The sequence below is a fragment of the Oncorhynchus mykiss genome, chromosome 32, assembly GCF_013265735.2.
Source record: "Oncorhynchus mykiss isolate Arlee chromosome 32, USDA_OmykA_1.1, whole genome shotgun sequence".
NCBI classification, from domain to species: domain Eukaryota; kingdom Metazoa; phylum Chordata; class Actinopteri; order Salmoniformes; family Salmonidae; genus Oncorhynchus; species Oncorhynchus mykiss.
The window spans coordinates 8,659,414-8,677,533 of NC_050572.1; the positions used below are offsets into that span (position 1 = coordinate 8,659,414).

Here is an 18,120-nt window from a genome sequence, read left to right on the forward strand (position 1 = left end):
GACAGAGTTGGTCTATTCCACCCAGACAGAGTTGGTCTATCCCAACCAGACCGAGTTGGACTATTCCACCCTGAAAGAGTTGGTCTATTCCACCCTGACAGAGTTGGACTATTCCTCCCTGAAAGAGTTGGTCTATTCCACCCTGACAGAGTTGGTCTATTCCACCCTGACAGAGTTGGACTATTCCACCCTGACAGAGTTGGACTATTCCACCCTGACAGAGTTGGACTATTCCACCCTGACAGAGTTGGTCTATTCCACCTTGACAGAGTTGGACTATTCCAGCCTAACAGAGTTGGTCTATTCCACCCTGACAGAGTTGGTCTATTCCACCCAGACAGAGTTGGTCTATTCCACCATGACAGAGTTGGTCTATTCCACCGTGACAGAGTTGGTCTATTCCACCCTGACAGAGTTGGTCTATTCCACCCTGACAGAGTTGGTCTATTCCACCCATACAAAGTTGGACTATTCCACCCAGACATCGTTGGTCTATTTCACCCAGACAGAGTTGGTCTATTCCACCCTGACAGAGTTGGTCTATTCCACGCTGACAGAGTTGGACTATTCCACCCTGACAGAGTTGGTCTATTCCACCCTGACAGAGTTGGACTATTCCACCCTGACAGAGTTGGACTATTCCACGCTGACAGAGTTGGACTGTTCCACCCTGACAGAGTTGGACTGTTCCACCCAGACAGAGTTGGACTATTCCACGCAGACAGAGTTGGACTATTCCACCCTGACAGATTTGGTCTATTTCACCCTGACAGAGTTGGACTATTCCACCCTGACAGAGTTGGACTTTTCCACCCAGACAGAGTTGAACTATTCCCCCCTGACAGAGTTGGTCTATTCCCCCCTGACAGAGTTGGTCTATTCCACCCTGACAGAGTTCGTATATTCCACCCTGACAGAGCTGGTCTATTCCCCTCTGACAGAGTTGGACTATTCAACCCTGACAGAGTTGGTCTATTCCACCCTGACAGAGTTGGTCTATTCCACCCTGACAGTGTTGGACTATTCCAGCCTAACAGAGTTGGTCTATTCCACCCTGACAGAGTTGGACTATTCCACCCAGACAGAGTTGGTCTATTCCACCGTGACAGAGTTGGTCTATTCCACCCTGACAGAGTTGGTCTATTCCACCGAGACAGAGTTGGACTATTCCACCCAGACAGAGTTGGTCTATTTCACCCTGACAGAGTTGGTCTATTCCACCCTGACAGAGTTGGACTATTCCTCCCTGACAGAGTTGGTCTATTCCACCCTGACGGAGTTGGACTATTCCACCCTGACAGAGTTGGACTATTCCACCCTGACAGAGTTGGACTATTCCACCCTGACAGAGTTGGACTATTCCACCCCGACAAAGTTGGACTATTCCACCCTGACAGAGTTGGACTATTCCACCCTGACAGAGTTGGACTATTCCACCCTGACAGAGGTGGTCTATTCCACGCAGACAGAGTTGGTCTATTCCACCCAGACAGAGTTGGTCTATTCCACCCTGACAGAGTTGGTATATTCCACCCTGACAGAGTTGGTCTATTCCACCCTGACAGAGTTGGTCTATTCCACCCTGACAGAGTTGGTCTATTCCACCCTGACAGAGTTGGTCTATTCCACCCAGACAGACTTGGAATATTCCACCCTGACAGAGTTGGTCTATTCCACCCAGACAGAGTTTGTCTATTCCACACTGACAGAGTTGGTCTATTCCACCCTGACAGAGTTGGTCTATTCCACCCTGACAGAGTTGGTCTATTCCACCCAGACAGAGTTGGTCTATTCCACCCTGACAGAGTTGGTCTATTCCACCCTGACAGAGGTGGTCTATTCCACCCTGACAGAGTTGGACTATTCCACCCTGACAGAGTTGGACTATTCCACCCTGACAGAGTTGGACTATTCCACCCTGACAGAGTTGGTCTATTCTACCCTGACAGAGTTGGACTATTCCACCCTGACAGAGTTGGACTATTCCACCCTGACAGAGTTGGTCTATTCTATCCTGACAGAGTTGGACTATTCCCCCCTGACAGAGTTGGACTATTCCACCCTGACAGAGTTGGTCTATTCCACCCTGACAGAGTTTGTCTATTCCACCCTGACAGAGTTGGACTATTCCACCCTGACAGAGTTGGTCTATTCTACCCTGACAGAGTTGGACTATTCCACCCAGACAGAGTTGGTCTATTCCACCCAGACAGAGTTGGTCTATTCTATCCTGACAGAGTTGGTCTATTCCACCCTGACAGAGTTGGTCTATTCCACCCTGACAGAGTTGGTCTATTCCACCCAGACAGAGTTGGTCTATCCCAACCAGACCGAGTTGGACTATTCCACCCTGACAGAGTTGGTCTATTCCACCCTGACAGAGTTGGACTATTCCTCCCTGAAAGAGTTGGTCTATTCCACCCAGACAGAGTTGGACTATTCCACCCTGACAGTTAGTCTATTCCACCCTGACAGAGTTGGACTATTCCACCCTGACAGAGGTGGTCTATTCCACCCTGACAGAGTTGGACTATTCCACCCTGACAGAGTTGGACTATTCCACCCTGACAGAGTTGGACTATTCCACCCTGACAGAGTTGGTCTATTCTACCCTGACAGAGTTGGACTATTCCACCCTGACAGAGTTGGACTATTCCACCCTGACAGAGTTGGTCTATTCTATCCTGACAGAGTTGGACTATTCCCCCCTGACAGAGTTGGACTATTCCACCCTGACAGAGTTGGTCTATTCCACCCTGACAGAGTTGGTCTATTCCACCCTGACAGAGTTGGTCTATTCCACCCAGACAGACTTGGAATATTCCACCCTGACAGAGTTGGTCTATCCCAACCAGACAGAGTTGGACTATCCCACCCTGACAGAGTTGGACTATTCCACCCTGACAGAGTTGGACTATTCCACCCTGACAGAATTGGACTATTCCACCCAGACAGAGTTGGTCTATTCCACCCAGACAGAGTTTGTCTATTCCACACTGACAGAGTTGGTCTATTCCACCCTGACAGAGTTGGTCTATTCCACCCTGACAGAGTTGGTCTATTCCACCCAGACAGAGTTGGTCTATCCCAACCAGACCGAGTTGGACTATTCCACCCTGAAAGAGTTGGTCTATTCCACCCTGACAGAGTTGGACTATTCCTCCCTGAAAGAGTTGGTCTATTCCACCCTGACAGAGTTGGTCTATTCCACCCTGACAGAGTTGGACTATTCCACCCTGACAGAGTTGGACTATTCCACCCTGACAGAGTTGGACTATTCCACCCTGACAGAGTTGGTCTATTCCACCTTGACAGAGTTGGACTATTCCAGCCTAACAGAGTTGGTCTATTCCACCCTGACAGAGTTGGTCTATTCCACCCAGACAGAGTTGGTCTATTCCACCATGACAGAGTTGGTCTATTCCACCGTGACAGAGTTGGTCTATTCCACCCTGACAGAGTTGGTCTATTCCACCCTGACAGAGTTGGTCTATTCCACCCATACAAAGTTGGACTATTCCACCCAGACATCGTTGGTCTATTTCACCCAGACAGAGTTGGTCTATTCCACCCTGACAGAGTTGGTCTATTCCACGCTGACAGAGTTGGACTATTCCACCCTGACAGAGTTGGTCTATTCCACCCTGACAGAGTTGGACTATTCCACCCTGACAGAGTTGGACTATTCCACGCTGACAGAGTTGGACTGTTCCACCCTGACAGAGTTGGACTGTTCCACCCAGACAGAGTTGGACTATTCCACGCAGACAGAGTTGGACTATTCCACCCTGACAGATTTGGTCTATTTCACCCTGACAGAGTTGGACTATTCCACCCTGACAGAGTTGGACTTTTCCACCCAGACAGAGTTGAACTATTCCCCCCTGACAGAGTTGGTCTATTCCCCCCTGACAGAGTTGGTCTATTCCACCCTGACAGAGTTCGTATATTCCACCCTGACAGAGCTGGTCTATTCCCCTCTGACAGAGTTGGACTATTCAACCCTGACAGAGTTGGTCTATTCCACCCTGACAGAGTTGGTCTATTCCACCCTGACAGTGTTGGACTATTCCAGCCTAACAGAGTTGGTCTATTCCACCCTGACAGAGTTGGACTATTCCACCCAGACAGAGTTGGTCTATTCCACCGTGACAGAGTTGGTCTATTCCACCCTGACAGAGTTGGTCTATTCCACCGAGACAGAGTTGGACTATTCCACCCAGACAGAGTTGGTCTATTTCACCCTGACAGAGTTGGTCTATTCCACCCTGACAGAGTTGGACTATTCCTCCCTGACAGAGTTGGTCTATTCCACCCTGACGGAGTTGGACTATTCCACCCTGACAGAGTTGGACTATTCCACCCTGACAGAGTTGGACTATTCCACCCTGACAGAGTTGGACTATTCCACCCCGACAAAGTTGGACTATTCCACCCTGACAGAGTTGGACTATTCCACCCTGACAGAGTTGGACTATTCCACCCTGACAGAGGTGGTCTATTCCACGCAGACAGAGTTGGTCTATTCCACCCAGACAGAGTTGGTCTATTCCACCCTGACAGAGTTGGTATATTTCACCCTGACAGAGTTGGTCTATTCCACCCTGACAGAGTTGGTCTATTCCACCCTGACAGAGTTGGTCTATTCCACCCTGACAGAGTTGGTCTATTCCACCCTGACAGAGTTGGTCTATTCCACCCAGACAGACTTGGAATATTCCACCCTGACAGAGTTGGTCTATTCCACCCAGACAGAGTTTGTCTATTCCACACTGACAGAGTTGGTCTATTCCACCCTGACAGAGTTGGTCTATTCCACCCTGACAGAGTTGGTCTATTCCACCCAGACAGAGTTGGTCTATTCCACCCTGACAGAGTTGGTCTATTCCACCCTGACAGAGGTGGTCTATTCCACCCTGACAGAGTTGGACTATTCCACCCTGACAGAGTTGGACTATTCCACCCTGACAGAGTTGGACTATTCCACCCTGACAGAGTTGGTCTATTCTACCCTGACAGAGTTGGACTATTCCACCCTGACAGAGTTGGACTATTCCACCCTGACAGAGTTGGTCTATTCTATCCTGACAGAGTTGGACTATTCCCCCCTGACAGAGTTGGACTATTCCACCCTGACAGAGTTGGTCTATTCCACCCTGACAGAGTTGGTCTATTCCACCCTGACAGAGTTGGTCTATTCCACCCAGACAGACTTGGAATATTCCACCCTGACAGAGTTGGTCTATCCCACCCTGACAGAGTTGGACTATTCCACCCTGACAGAGTTGGACTATTCCACCCTGACAGAATTGGACTATTCCACCCAGACAGAGTTGGTCTATTCCACCCAGACAGAGTTTGTCTATTCCACACTGACAGAGTTGGTCTATTCCACCCTGACAGAGTTGGTCTATTCCACCCTGACAGAGTTGGTCTATTCCACCCAGACAGAGTTGGTCTATCCCAACCAGACCGAGTTGGACTATTCCACCCTGAAAGAGTTGGTCTATTCCACCCTGACAGAGTTGGACTATTCCTCCCTGAAAGAGTTGGTCTATTCCACCCTGACAGAGTTGGTCTATTCCACCCTGACAGAGTTGGACTATTCCACCCTGACAGAGTTGGACTATTCCACCCTGACAGAGTTGGTCTATTCCACCTTGACAGAGTTGGACTATTCCAGCCTAACAGAGTTGGTCTATTCCACCCTGACAGAGTTGGTCTATTCCACCCAGACAGAGTTGGTCTATTCCACCATGACAGAGTTGGTCTATTCCACCGTGACAGAGTTGGTCTATTCCACCCTGACAGAGTTGGTCTATTCCACCCTGACAGAGTTGGTCTATTCCACCCATACAAAGTTGGACTATTCCACCCAGACATCGTTGGTCTATTTCACCCAGACAGAGTTGGTCTATTCCACCCTGACAGAGTTGGTCTATTCCACGCTGACAGAGTTGGACTATTCCACCCTGACAGAGTTGGTCTATTCCACCCTGACAGAGTTGGACTATTCCACCCTGACAGAGTTGGACTATTCCACGCTGACAGAGTTGGACTGTTCCACCCTGACAGAGTTGGACTGTTCCACCCAGACAGAGTTGGACTATTCCACGCAGACAGAGTTGGACTATTCCACCCTGACAGATTTGGTCTATTTCACCCTGACAGAGTTGGACTATTCCACCCTGACAGAGTTGGACTTTTCCACCCAGACAGAGTTGAACTATTCCCCCCTGACAGAGTTGGTCTATTCCCCCCTGACAGAGTTGGTCTATTCCACCCTGACAGAGTTCGTATATTCCACCCTGACAGAGCTGGTCTATTCCCCTCTGACAGAGTTGGACTATTCAACCCTGACAGAGTTGGTCTATTCCACCCTGACAGAGTTGGTCTATTCCACCCTGACAGTGTTGGACTATTCCAGCCTAACAGAGTTGGTCTATTCCACCCTGACAGAGTTGGTCTATTCCACCCTGACAGAGGTGGTCTATTCCACCCTGACAGAGTTGGACTATTCCACCCTGACAGAGTTGGACTATTCCACCCTGACAGAGTTGGACTATTCCACCCTGACAGAGTTGGTCTATTCTACCCTGACAGAGTTGGACTATTCCACCCTGACAGAGTTGGACTATTCCACCCTGACAGAGTTGGTCTATTCTATCCTGACAGAGTTGGACTATTCCCCCCTGACAGAGTTGGACTATTCCACCCTGACAGAGTTGGTCTATTCCACCCTGACAGAGTTGGTCTATTCCACCCTGACAGAGTTGGTCTATTCCACCCAGACAGACTTGGAATATTCCACCCTGACAGAGTTGGTCTATCCCACCCTGACAGAGTTGGACTATTCCACCCTGACAGAGTTGGACTATTCCACCCTGACAGAATTGGACTATTCCACCCAGACAGAGTTGGTCTATTCCACCCAGACAGAGTTTGTCTATTCCACACTGACAGAGTTGGTCTATTCCACCCTGACAGAGTTGGTCTATTCCACCCTGACAGAGTTGGTCTATTCCACCCAGACAGAGTTGGTCTATCCCAACCAGACCGAGTTGGACTATTCCACCCTGAAAGAGTTGGTCTATTCCACCCTGACAGAGTTGGACTATTCCTCCCTGAAAGAGTTGGTCTATTCCACCCTGACAGAGTTGGTCTATTCCACCCTGACAGAGTTGGACTATTCCACCCTGACAGAGTTGGACTATTCCACCCTGACAGAGTTGGTCTATTCCACCTTGACAGAGTTGGACTATTCCAGCCTAACAGAGTTGGTCTATTCCACCCTGACAGAGTTGGTCTATTCCACCCAGACAGAGTTGGTCTATTCCACCATGACAGAGTTGGTCTATTCCACCGTGACAGAGTTGGTCTATTCCACCCTGACAGAGTTGGTCTATTCCACCCTGACAGAGTTGGTCTATTCCACCCATACAAAGTTGGACTATTCCACCCAGACATCGTTGGTCTATTTCACCCAGACAGAGTTGGTCTATTCCACCCTGACAGAGTTGGTCTATTCCACGCTGACAGAGTTGGACTATTCCACCCTGACAGAGTTGGTCTATTCCACCCTGACAGAGTTGGACTATTCCACCCTGACAGAGTTGGACTATTCCACGCTGACAGAGTTGGACTGTTCCACCCTGACAGAGTTGGACTGTTCCACCCAGACAGAGTTGGACTATTCCACGCAGACAGAGTTGGACTATTCCACCCTGACAGATTTGGTCTATTTCACCCTGACAGAGTTGGACTATTCCACCCTGACAGAGTTGGACTTTTCCACCCAGACAGAGTTGAACTATTCCCCCCTGACAGAGTTGGTCTATTCCCCCCTGACAGAGTTGGTCTATTCCACCCTGACAGAGTTCGTATATTCCACCCTGACAGAGCTGGTCTATTCCCCTCTGACAGAGTTGGACTATTCAACCCTGACAGAGTTGGTCTATTCCACCCTGACAGAGTTGGTCTATTCCACCCTGACAGTGTTGGACTATTCCAGCCTAACAGAGTTGGTCTATTCCACCCTGACAGAGTTGGACTATTCCACCCAGACAGAGTTGGTCTATTCCACCGTGACAGAGTTGGTCTATTCCACCCTGACAGAGTTGGTCTATTCCACCGAGACAGAGTTGGACTATTCCACCCAGACAGAGTTGGTCTATTTCACCCTGACAGAGTTGGTCTATTCCACCCTGACAGAGTTGGACTATTCCTCCCTGACAGAGTTGGTCTATTCCACCCTGACGGAGTTGGACTATTCCACCCTGACAGAGTTGGACTATTCCACCCTGACAGAGTTGGACTATTCCACCCTGACAGAGTTGGACTATTCCACCCCGACAAAGTTGGACTATTCCACCCTGACAGAGTTGGACTATTCCACCCTGACAGAGTTGGACTATTCCACCCTGACAGAGGTGGTCTATTCCACGCAGACAGAGTTGGTCTATTCCACCCAGACAGAGTTGGTCTATTCCACCCTGACAGAGTTGGTATATTCCACCCTGACAGAGTTGGTCTATTCCACCCTGACAGAGTTGGTCTATTCCACCCTGACAGAGTTGGTCTATTCCACCCTGACAGAGTTGGTCTATTCCACCCTGACAGAGTTGGTCTATTCCACCCAGACAGACTTGGAATATTCCACCCTGACAGAGTTGGTCTATCCCAACCAGACAGAGTTGGACTATCCCACCCTGACAGAGTTGGACTATTCCACCCTGACAGAGTTGGACTATTCCACCCTGACAGAATTGGACTATTCCACCCAGACAGAGTTGGTCTATTCCACCCAGACAGAGTTTGTCTATTCCACACTGACAGAGTTGGTCTATTCCACCCTGACAGAGTTGGTCTATTCCACCCTGACAGAGTTGGTCTATTCCACCCAGACAGAGTTGGTCTATCCCAACCAGACCGAGTTGGACTATTCCACCCTGAAAGAGTTGGTCTATTCCACCCTGACATAGTTGGACTATTCCTCCCTGAAAGAGTTGGTCTATTCCACCCTGACAGAGTTGGTCTATTCCACCCTGACAGAGTTGGACTATTCCACCCTGACAGAGTTGGACTATTCCACCCTGACAGAGTTGGACTATTCCACCCTGACAGAGTTGGTCTATTCCACCTTGACAGAGTTGGACTATTCCAGCCTAACAGAGTTGGTCTATTCCACCCTGACAGAGTTGGTCTATTCCACCCAGACAGAGTTGGTCTATTCCACCGTGACAGAGTTGGTCTATTCCACCCTGACAGAGTTGGTCTATTCCACCCTGACAGAGTTGGTCTATTCCACCCATACAAAGTTGGACTATTCCACCCAGACATCGTTGGTCTATTTCACCCAGACAGAGTTGGTCTATTCCACCCTGACAGAGTTGGACTATTCCACGCTGACAGAGTTGGTCTATTCCACGCAGACAGAGTTGGACTATTCCACCCTGACAGAGTTGGAATATTCCACGCTGACAGAGTTGGACTATTCCACCCTGACAGAGTTGGTCTACTCCACCCTGACAGAGTTGGACTATTCCACCCTGACAGAGTTGGACTATTCCACGCTGACAGAGTTGGACTGTTCCACCCTGACAGAGTTGGACTGTTCCACCCAGACAGAGTTGGACTATTCCACGCAGACAGAGTTGGACTATTCCACCCTGACAGATTTGGTCTATTCCACCCTGACAGAGTTGAACTATTCCACCCTGACAGAGTTGGACTTTTCCACCCAGACAGAGTTGAACTATTCCCCCCTGACAGGGTTGGTCTATTCCCCCCTGACAGAGTTGGTCTATTCCACCCTGACAGAGTTGGTATATTCCACCCTGACAGAGCTGGTCTATTCCCCTCTGACAGAGTTGGACTATTCCACCCTGACAGAGTTGGACTATTCAACCCTGACAGAGTTGGTCTATTCCACCCTGACAGAGTTGGTCTATTCCACCCTGACAGTGTTGGACTATTCCAGCCTAACAGAGTTGGTCTATTCCACCCTGACAGAGTTGGACTATTCCACCCAGACAGAGTTGGTCTATTCCACCGTGACAGAGTTGGTCTATTCCACCCTGACAGAGTTGGTCTATTCCACCGAGACAGAGTTGGTCTATTCCACCGAGACAGAGTTGGACTATTCCACCCAGACAGAGTTGGTCTATTTCACCCTGACAGAGTTGGTCTATTCCACCCTGACAGAGTTGGACTATTCCTCCCTGACAGAGTTGGTCTATTCCACCCTGACGGAGTTGGACTATTCCACCCTGACAGAGTTGGACTATTCCACCCTGACAGAGTTGGACTATTCCACCCTGACAGAGTTGGACTATTCCACCCCGACAAAGTTGGACTATTCCACCCTGACAGAGTTGGACTATTCCACCCTGACAGAGTTGGACTATTCCACGCAGACAGAGTTGGTCTATTCCACCCAGACAGAGTTGGTCTATTCCACCCTGACAGAGTTGGTATATTCCACCCTGACAGAGTTGGTCTATTCCACCCTGACAGAGTTGGTCTATTCCACCCTGACGAAGTTGGACTATTCCACCCTGACAGAGTTGGACTATTCCACCCTGACAGAGTTGGACTATTCCACCCTGACAGAGTTGGACTATTCCACACTGACAGAGTTGGTCTATTCCACCCTGACAGAGTTGGTCTATTCCACCCTGACAGAGTTGGACTATTCCACCCTGACAGAGTTGGACTATTCCACCCTGACAGAGGTGGTCTATTCCACCCAGACAGAGTTGGTCTATTCCACCCAGACAGTTGGTCTATTCCACCCTGACAGAGTTGGTATATTCCACCCTGACAGAGTTGGTCTATTCCACCCTGACAGGATTGGTCTATTCCACCCTGACGAAGTTGGACTATTCCACCCTGACAGAGTTGGACTATTCCACCCTGACAGAGTTGGTCTATTCCACCCAAACAGAGTTGGTCTATTCCACTCTGACAGAGTTGGTCTATTCCACCCTGACAGAGTTGGTCTATTCCACTCTGACAGAGTTGGTCTATTCCACCCTGACAGAGTTGGTCTATTCCACCCAGACAGAGTTGGACTATCCCACCCTGACAGAGTTGGTCTATTCCACCCTGACAGAGTTGGTCTATTCCACCCTGACAGAGGTGGTCTATTCCACCCAGACAGAGTTGGTCTATTCCACATTGACAGAGTTGGTCTATTCCACTCTGACAGAGTTGGTCTATTCCACCCTGACAGAGGTGGTCTATTCCACCCAGACAGAGTTGGACTAGCCCACCCTGACAGAGTTGGTCTATTCCACCCTGACAGAGTTGGTCTATTCCACTCTGACAGAGTTGGTCTATTCCACCCTGACAGAGTTGGTCTATTCCACCATGACAGAGTTGGACTATTCCACCCTGACAGAGTTGGTCTATTCCACCCAGACAGAGTTGGACTATTCCACCCTGACAGAGTTGGTCTAGTCCACCCTGACAGAGTTGGTCTATTCCACCCTGACAGAGTTGGTCTATTCCACTCTGACAGAGTTGGTCTATTCCACCCTGACAGAGTTGGTCTATTCCACCCTGACAGAGTTCCTGTGAATATATGACTGCAAAAATGAGTTTAATTTCAATTACTGTAAGCTGTAGCAATGAGGCTCTATGAGAGTGGGTTAGATAAAAAAAAAACAATTAAGAAGATTGAATTTGAACAGAAAATGTACCTAAGTTAACACATTTACTAGCCTCGACCTGGGGCCTCCAACTCACTAAGTCTGCCCTGCCTCTTAGAGAACATGAATCAAAGAAACACAGTCTATTGGAGCTCATTAAAAACAACTGAGGAAATTAAAGAATTCACAAAGGACAACTTATTATCCAAATTACGGCAGGCATGACATAGATTTGGTATTCATATTATGCAAATATAAGCAAAACAAAGTTGCAGTAAAAACAAGCCATTATGATTCAAATGTTGATCTAATATGAATAACGATCCAGTCTGAATTATTAATGTAACCATAAACCACGTAATTCAGACACTTTGGATGGGATAAATTGATGTTTACGCAGAAATCATGCAGTCAAAGCACTTATTTTGCGGTTAGGTTAGCCTAGGCTACTCACCATGCTATCGTAGTGGATCAGTTCAAGTTCGTACTCCGGCAATATATCCGTTCTCTTGTTCACCAAGTCGAGGGCCATCTGAGCGGAAGGGAGGCATGCTTGGCCCCCGGGCCAGCCTCCGCTCATCGGGAAGAGGGCACCGATGTAGAGCTTCTTCTTGCCTAGAGCCGGGCAGGACCAAGAGAAGAGTAAAGTCAGCGAGGCGAACATCAATGTCTTGCGTCGACCACCGGGTAGACTTTGACAGGACACCGCCATGGTGGAAGTTTTAGAGTGTCAGAAAATGTAGTATGCCGCTGATGGTTGAGAATTGTCTTGGTGACTATTCTCCTCTGATATTGTTCTGCTGTTGCTGCGTCAAGAACTCTTGTAAGTGTGTGTTTTTTCTCGTGACAAAATAAACTATTTATATTCCTCATAAAATAGCCAATCTATCTCAACACTAGTTCTTACTGAAGGGTAACGTCGTTTTCGTCTGTAAATAAATGTTACTATTCAGTCTGAGGATCCTACACATAAGGCTGTTTTTCTGTCTCTAAATTATTATTCCTCTCTTTGAACTCAACATGTGTTGGTCTCCGGACAATAATACGACCCAAATCCACAGTAGCCTATAAGTAAATACAGTTGGATATCATTTACAGGTAGATATCCTCTTGCAGTTACACGTTTAGCGTAATCAGTACCCGGCTGATAGTAAGTTCATTTGAAATTAACAGACAGATAAGGTCAATTAACGATACATGCAGGTTGGAAGTCTCTTAATTGAACTTGCTCGCTGGATATGAATAGCCACCAGAAAACCTGGCAGTGGTAGAAAATGATTTGTATCCTGCGACCATTCTTTGTGTTAGTATTTCCGCTGTCCAAGGTTCTGGAAAAGATGATATCACTGAGAGCGCCCGGCCGCAAAGTCTCGGGAATTAGATAGAGAAATGTTGAGAGAAAATATTAGAAATAATTTAGAGAGAAATATGAATACATCCGACGGTAACCTACACTGTTCAACCGTGCTCGTTTTAAATACTCATCTGTCCTTGCCCTATCCAATTCCCTACATACTCACTGCTCTCCCGGAAGATATTGCACTATGATTTAATTAAAACGGCACGCTAGGTAGTGCGCATGTTATGTAGGATCAACCGCCGCAATACATAAACATGCCACAGTTGTCTATTCCTGCCCGTTAACGAGGCGCGTGTTGTCAACTCGGCATTTGAATGATGGAATTTTAAACGACAGGTAAGCAGATAGCAAGAGTCGAACCCGGTTACCCTTCAGCGGTTAAAAACAACACAATAAACGGTCACAGCAGTTTCGGGTTAAACGTAAGTGTTAAAGTGAACAAGGTCCAAGCGTTATTTTTTTTTCCGTCGACTGCAGCAGAGAGAGGGAAATAATTACAGTGGTCCAGGTTTACGTAGCACAGAGGGAGGTAGAGCGAGAGAGAGAGAGAGAGAGAGAGAGTGGAGGGAGGGGGTAGTTGGTTGGTTGTTTTGCTCTATCCTTCTCCGTTTCACAAACCACTTTGAATTTGCAATCCCTTAACAGAGCTTCTCAATTACCGTTCTCTCCCTTTTCTTTCCTCAGCCAACTACACACTATAATACTTAATTTTTTATTGTAAACTTTAAAGGTCCAATGCGCCGTTTTTATCTGGGTAGCAATTCACTTACTGTGATTGTTTTCAATTAAAATGGTCAAGCAAGAATTTCTTTAGGACTGTCTGGGTCTGAGTGGGGAGGAGAAAACAGAAAACGACCTGTTATTGGCAGAGAGGTTTGGAACTCTTTCTTATATCATTTTTTTTTATAATTGTTTATTTTTTACATTTTTTAAAACTCCATCCATCCCTACATCAAACATGTCTAACAAAACAAAACACAGGTGTAAACAAGAAATTACTAAATACATACAAAGTGTATATACAGTACCAGTCAAAAGTTTGGAATCATGTAGAAACCAAAAAAGTGTTAAACAAATCAACATATATTTTATATTTGAGATGCTTAAAAGTAGATGACAGCTTTGCACACTCTTGGCATTCTATCAACCAGCTTCATGGGGAATGCTTTTCCAACGGTCTTGAAGGAGTTCCCACATATGCTGAGCACTTGTTGGCTGCTTTTTCTTCACTCTGTGGTCCAACTCATCCCGAACCATCTCAAATGGGTGGAGGTCGGGTGACTGTTGAGGCCAGGTCATCTGATGCAGCACTCCATCACTCTCCTTCTTGGTCTAATAGCCCTGACACAGCCTGGAGGTGTTGAAAAACAAATGATAGTCCCTCTAAGCGCAAATCAGATGGGATGGCGTATCGCTGCAGAATGCTGTGGTAGCCATGCTGGTTAAGTGTGCCTTAAATTCTAAATAAATTACTGACAGTGTCACCAGCAAAGCACCATCACACCTCCTCCATGCTTCACGGTGGGAACCACACATGCGGAGATCATCCGTTCACCTATTCTGCGTCTCACAAAGACACGGCGGTTGGAACCAGAAATCTCAAATTTGGACTCATCAGACCAAAGGACAGATTTCCACCAGTCTATTGCTTGTGTTTCTTGGCCCACGCAATGTGTTAGTCCTCATGAGAGCCAGTTTCATCATAGACGTTGATGGTTTCTGCGACTGCACTTGAAGAAACTTTTAAAGTTCTTGAAATGTTTTGTATTGACTGACCTTTGTGTCCTTAAAGTAATAATGGACTGTCATTTCTCTTTGCTCATTTGAGCTGTTCTTGCCATAATATGGACTTGGTCTTTTACCAAATAGGGCAATATTCTGTATACCAACACTACCTTGTCACAACACAACCGATTGGTTCAAACGCATTAAGAAGGAAAGACATTTCACAAATTAACTTTTAACAAGGCACACCTGTTAATGGAAATGCATTCCAGGTGACTACCTCATGAAGCTGGTTGAGAGAATGCCAAGAGTGTGCAAAGCTGTCACCAAGGCAAAGGGTGGCTACTTTGAAGAATTTCAAATATAAAATGTATTTAGATTTGTTTAACCCTTTTTGGGTATATATATAAATAACATTACAAAAATAAATACAAAAAAATAAGTTAAAAAATATGGCAATTCTAGTGCAATTGTATTCACTCATAAAATGATTCAGGAAGATGTTTATCTTATTGTAATTTACTAAGGATATTGTCTTAATAACAAGGTGATTAAATTCAATCAAAAATATTTTTTGATTTTGACATAGAATTCTGGAGTTTTTTTTGTGTATTTGGCAACAAAAATTATTTTAAAAAAATTATTTCAATTTCAAGATTTTCCACCAAGAAAGTTGTCTCTCCGACCATCACTCTCTCTCTCGCTTGGTCAAGGGACATTTAAGATACACGCCAATATGACGATGTAAAGCGCATTTCAAGGCCTGAGGGTTTATTGCCAAGGGCTGTCTACTTAGAAGTTGGACTGCAGCCATTGTTAGAGTGGCCAACTGTTTCTTATTGTTCTACTAACTAATTTACCACCAGGCAGGTCATAACTCCATCCCACCAAAACAGGCTGACATTTCAGGTGGTCTTTTCAAACAGCTCTTACACTAAAAGGGTGTTATCATAATTTTCCCAATTTCCCAGTATTATTCCACCCTCATAGTGTGGAACTGTACAGCATATAAAACACAGAAAAATCATGTTTTTGACTGCACTGGTCCTTTAACAAGAGCTGTTGTCTCTCTCTCTCTCGCTCTCTCTCTCGCTCTGTCTCTCTCGCTCTCTCTCTGTCTCTCTCTCTCTCTCTCTCGCTCTGTCTGTCTCTCTCTCTCTCTCTCTCTCGCTCTCACTACCACTGTGCTGCATCTCTACGCTCTTCTAGCTAGATGCAAATATTTTAATTACAAATGTCAAGTAATTATCAAAGTAGATGGATTCTCTCATTCCTCTGCACTTCTCCATTTGTAATCTCTCCCTCCTCCTTGCTCTTTCTATGTGTGTTTTGTATTGTATCTATTTCCTTCAGATGTAGCCCTCTCATCCTTTCTCAAATAGCTCTCTTTTTTCTTCCCTTTCTGATCTACTCTATCACGTCCTTCCACATGCCAATCAATAAAAACATTCAATTTAGCAAAAGGCATTTACCAAATGTAACGTAGCGATATAATGGACCATTTCTTTGTCTCCCTCCCTCCCTCCCTCCCTCCCTCCCTCCCTCCCTCCCTCCCACTACATGGATTCATCCTTACATCCTTACCACCTCTCTCTGTCTGCTTGATATATCTCTCTGTCTGCTTGATATATCTCTCTGTCTGCTTGATGTATATCTCTGTCTGCTTGATGTATATCTCTGTCTGCTTGATGTATATCTCTCTGTCTGGTTGATGCATATCTCGCTGTCTGGTTGATGTATATCTCTCTGTCTGGTTGATGTATATCTCTCTGTCTGGTTGAGGTATATCTCTCTGCGTTCCCATCTCTCCTGGGAAAATCCATGCTTCTTGCTGGTTAGAAAGTCGTGTGTCTCATCCTCCAACTACCCACATTCATTCCTTTACTTAAGTAGCATCTCCTTCTCTTAATAAGCTATAGATGTCGAACAACTGGCGAGTCACTTGTAAATGTTCAAATCAGACTGAAATGTAAATAATATTAATTGCACTGTCAGAAGAATAACAAGCAAACACATGATAGTGTTCTGTAGAGTTTTGAGAGTCATGCACCTTTAGCGCCCAGTACATTTAACTGACGTTTTGCTGCAAAGCTGATTAGACATTCTGGAGACCGTTTTAAACAAACCTCTCTCTCTCTCTCTCTCTCTCTCTCTCTCTCTCTCTCTCTCTCTCTCTCTCTCTCTCTCTCTCTCTCTCTCTCTCTCTCTCTCTCTAAATGTAAGGCCAGAGGCAGTGATTCTATACTACATCACATATAACATGTTACTATCCCACCCCCCTCTGTATCTCTATCCTCTGCTGCGGTTGCCAAGGGAGGCTAGGGGAAGCTCTGCCAAAGATGGTCCAGTACAGATGGTTCTAAGAAGGAATCCAATAACCCTCTAGGTTCTACAGCACTGAGGCATGTCATCTCCATAGCTGCATCCAGAATGGAACCCCATAGGGCTCTGGTCAAAAGTAGTGTTCTCTATAGAGCAGGGCTGCCCAATCATGTTCCTGGAGACCTACCATCCTGTAGGTTTTCACTCCAACCCTGTTCCTAGAGAGTTACCATTCTGTAGGTTTTAACTCCAACCCTGTTCCTGGAGAGAGACCCTGCTGTAGGTTTTAACTCCAACCCTGTTCCTGGAGAGAGACCCTGCTGTAGGTTTTAACTCCAACCCTGTTCCTGGAGAGAGACCATCCTGTAGGTTTTCACTCCAACCCTGTTCCTGGAGAGTTACCATCCTGTAGGTTTTAACTCCAACCCTGTTCCTGGAGAGTTACCATCCTGTAAGTTTTTCATTCCAGCCCTGTTCTTGGAGAGTTACCATCCTGTAGGTTTTAACTCCAACCCTGTTCCTGGAGAGTTACCATCCTGTAGGTTTTAACTCCAACCCTGTTCCTGGAGAGAGACCATCCTGTAGGTTTTAACTCCAACCCTGTTCCTGGAGAGAGACCCTGCTGTAGGTTTTAACTCCAACCCTGTTCCTGGAGAGTTACCATCCTGTAGGTTTTAACTCCAACCATGTTCCTGGAGAGTTACCATCCTGTAGGTTTTAACTCCAACCCTGTTCCTGGAGAGTTACCATCCTGTAGGTTTTAACTCCAACCCTGTTCTTGGAGAGTTACCATCCTGTAAGTTTTTCATTCCAACCCTGTTCCTGGAGAGTTACCATCCTGTAAGTTTTTAATTCCAACCCTAATCTAGCGCACCTGATTCTAATAATTAGCCGGGGTTGTGGGGAGTGTAGCTGTAATGTACATTATGTGCCACCAGGGCGGCACTCTTGTCATTCCCTCAGCCAGCCACTGGTGAGCAGTGCTATGAACAGCATTGTGGGGAATAAAAGGCCTTGGTTACAATATCTGAGCAGCAGGCCCGTTGGTTGGCCGGCCGGTTG

At 46.6% G+C, this 18,120-nt stretch overlaps 1 protein-coding gene across 1 annotated transcript in view; it reads right to left on the minus strand.

Annotated features, from left to right (window-relative positions):
• The window catches only part of LOC110487865 (gamma-aminobutyric acid type B receptor subunit 1), a 265,484-nt gene that overhangs the window by 144,726 nt on the left and 102,638 nt on the right, over window positions 1–18,120 (minus strand). Inside the window, exon 7 of the mRNA XM_036970908.1 lies at window positions 12,106–12,266. Coding sequence (XP_036826803.1) covers window positions 12,106–12,266 — 161 coding nt within the window. The remainder of the gene's footprint in view (window positions 1–12,105; window positions 12,267–18,120) is intronic.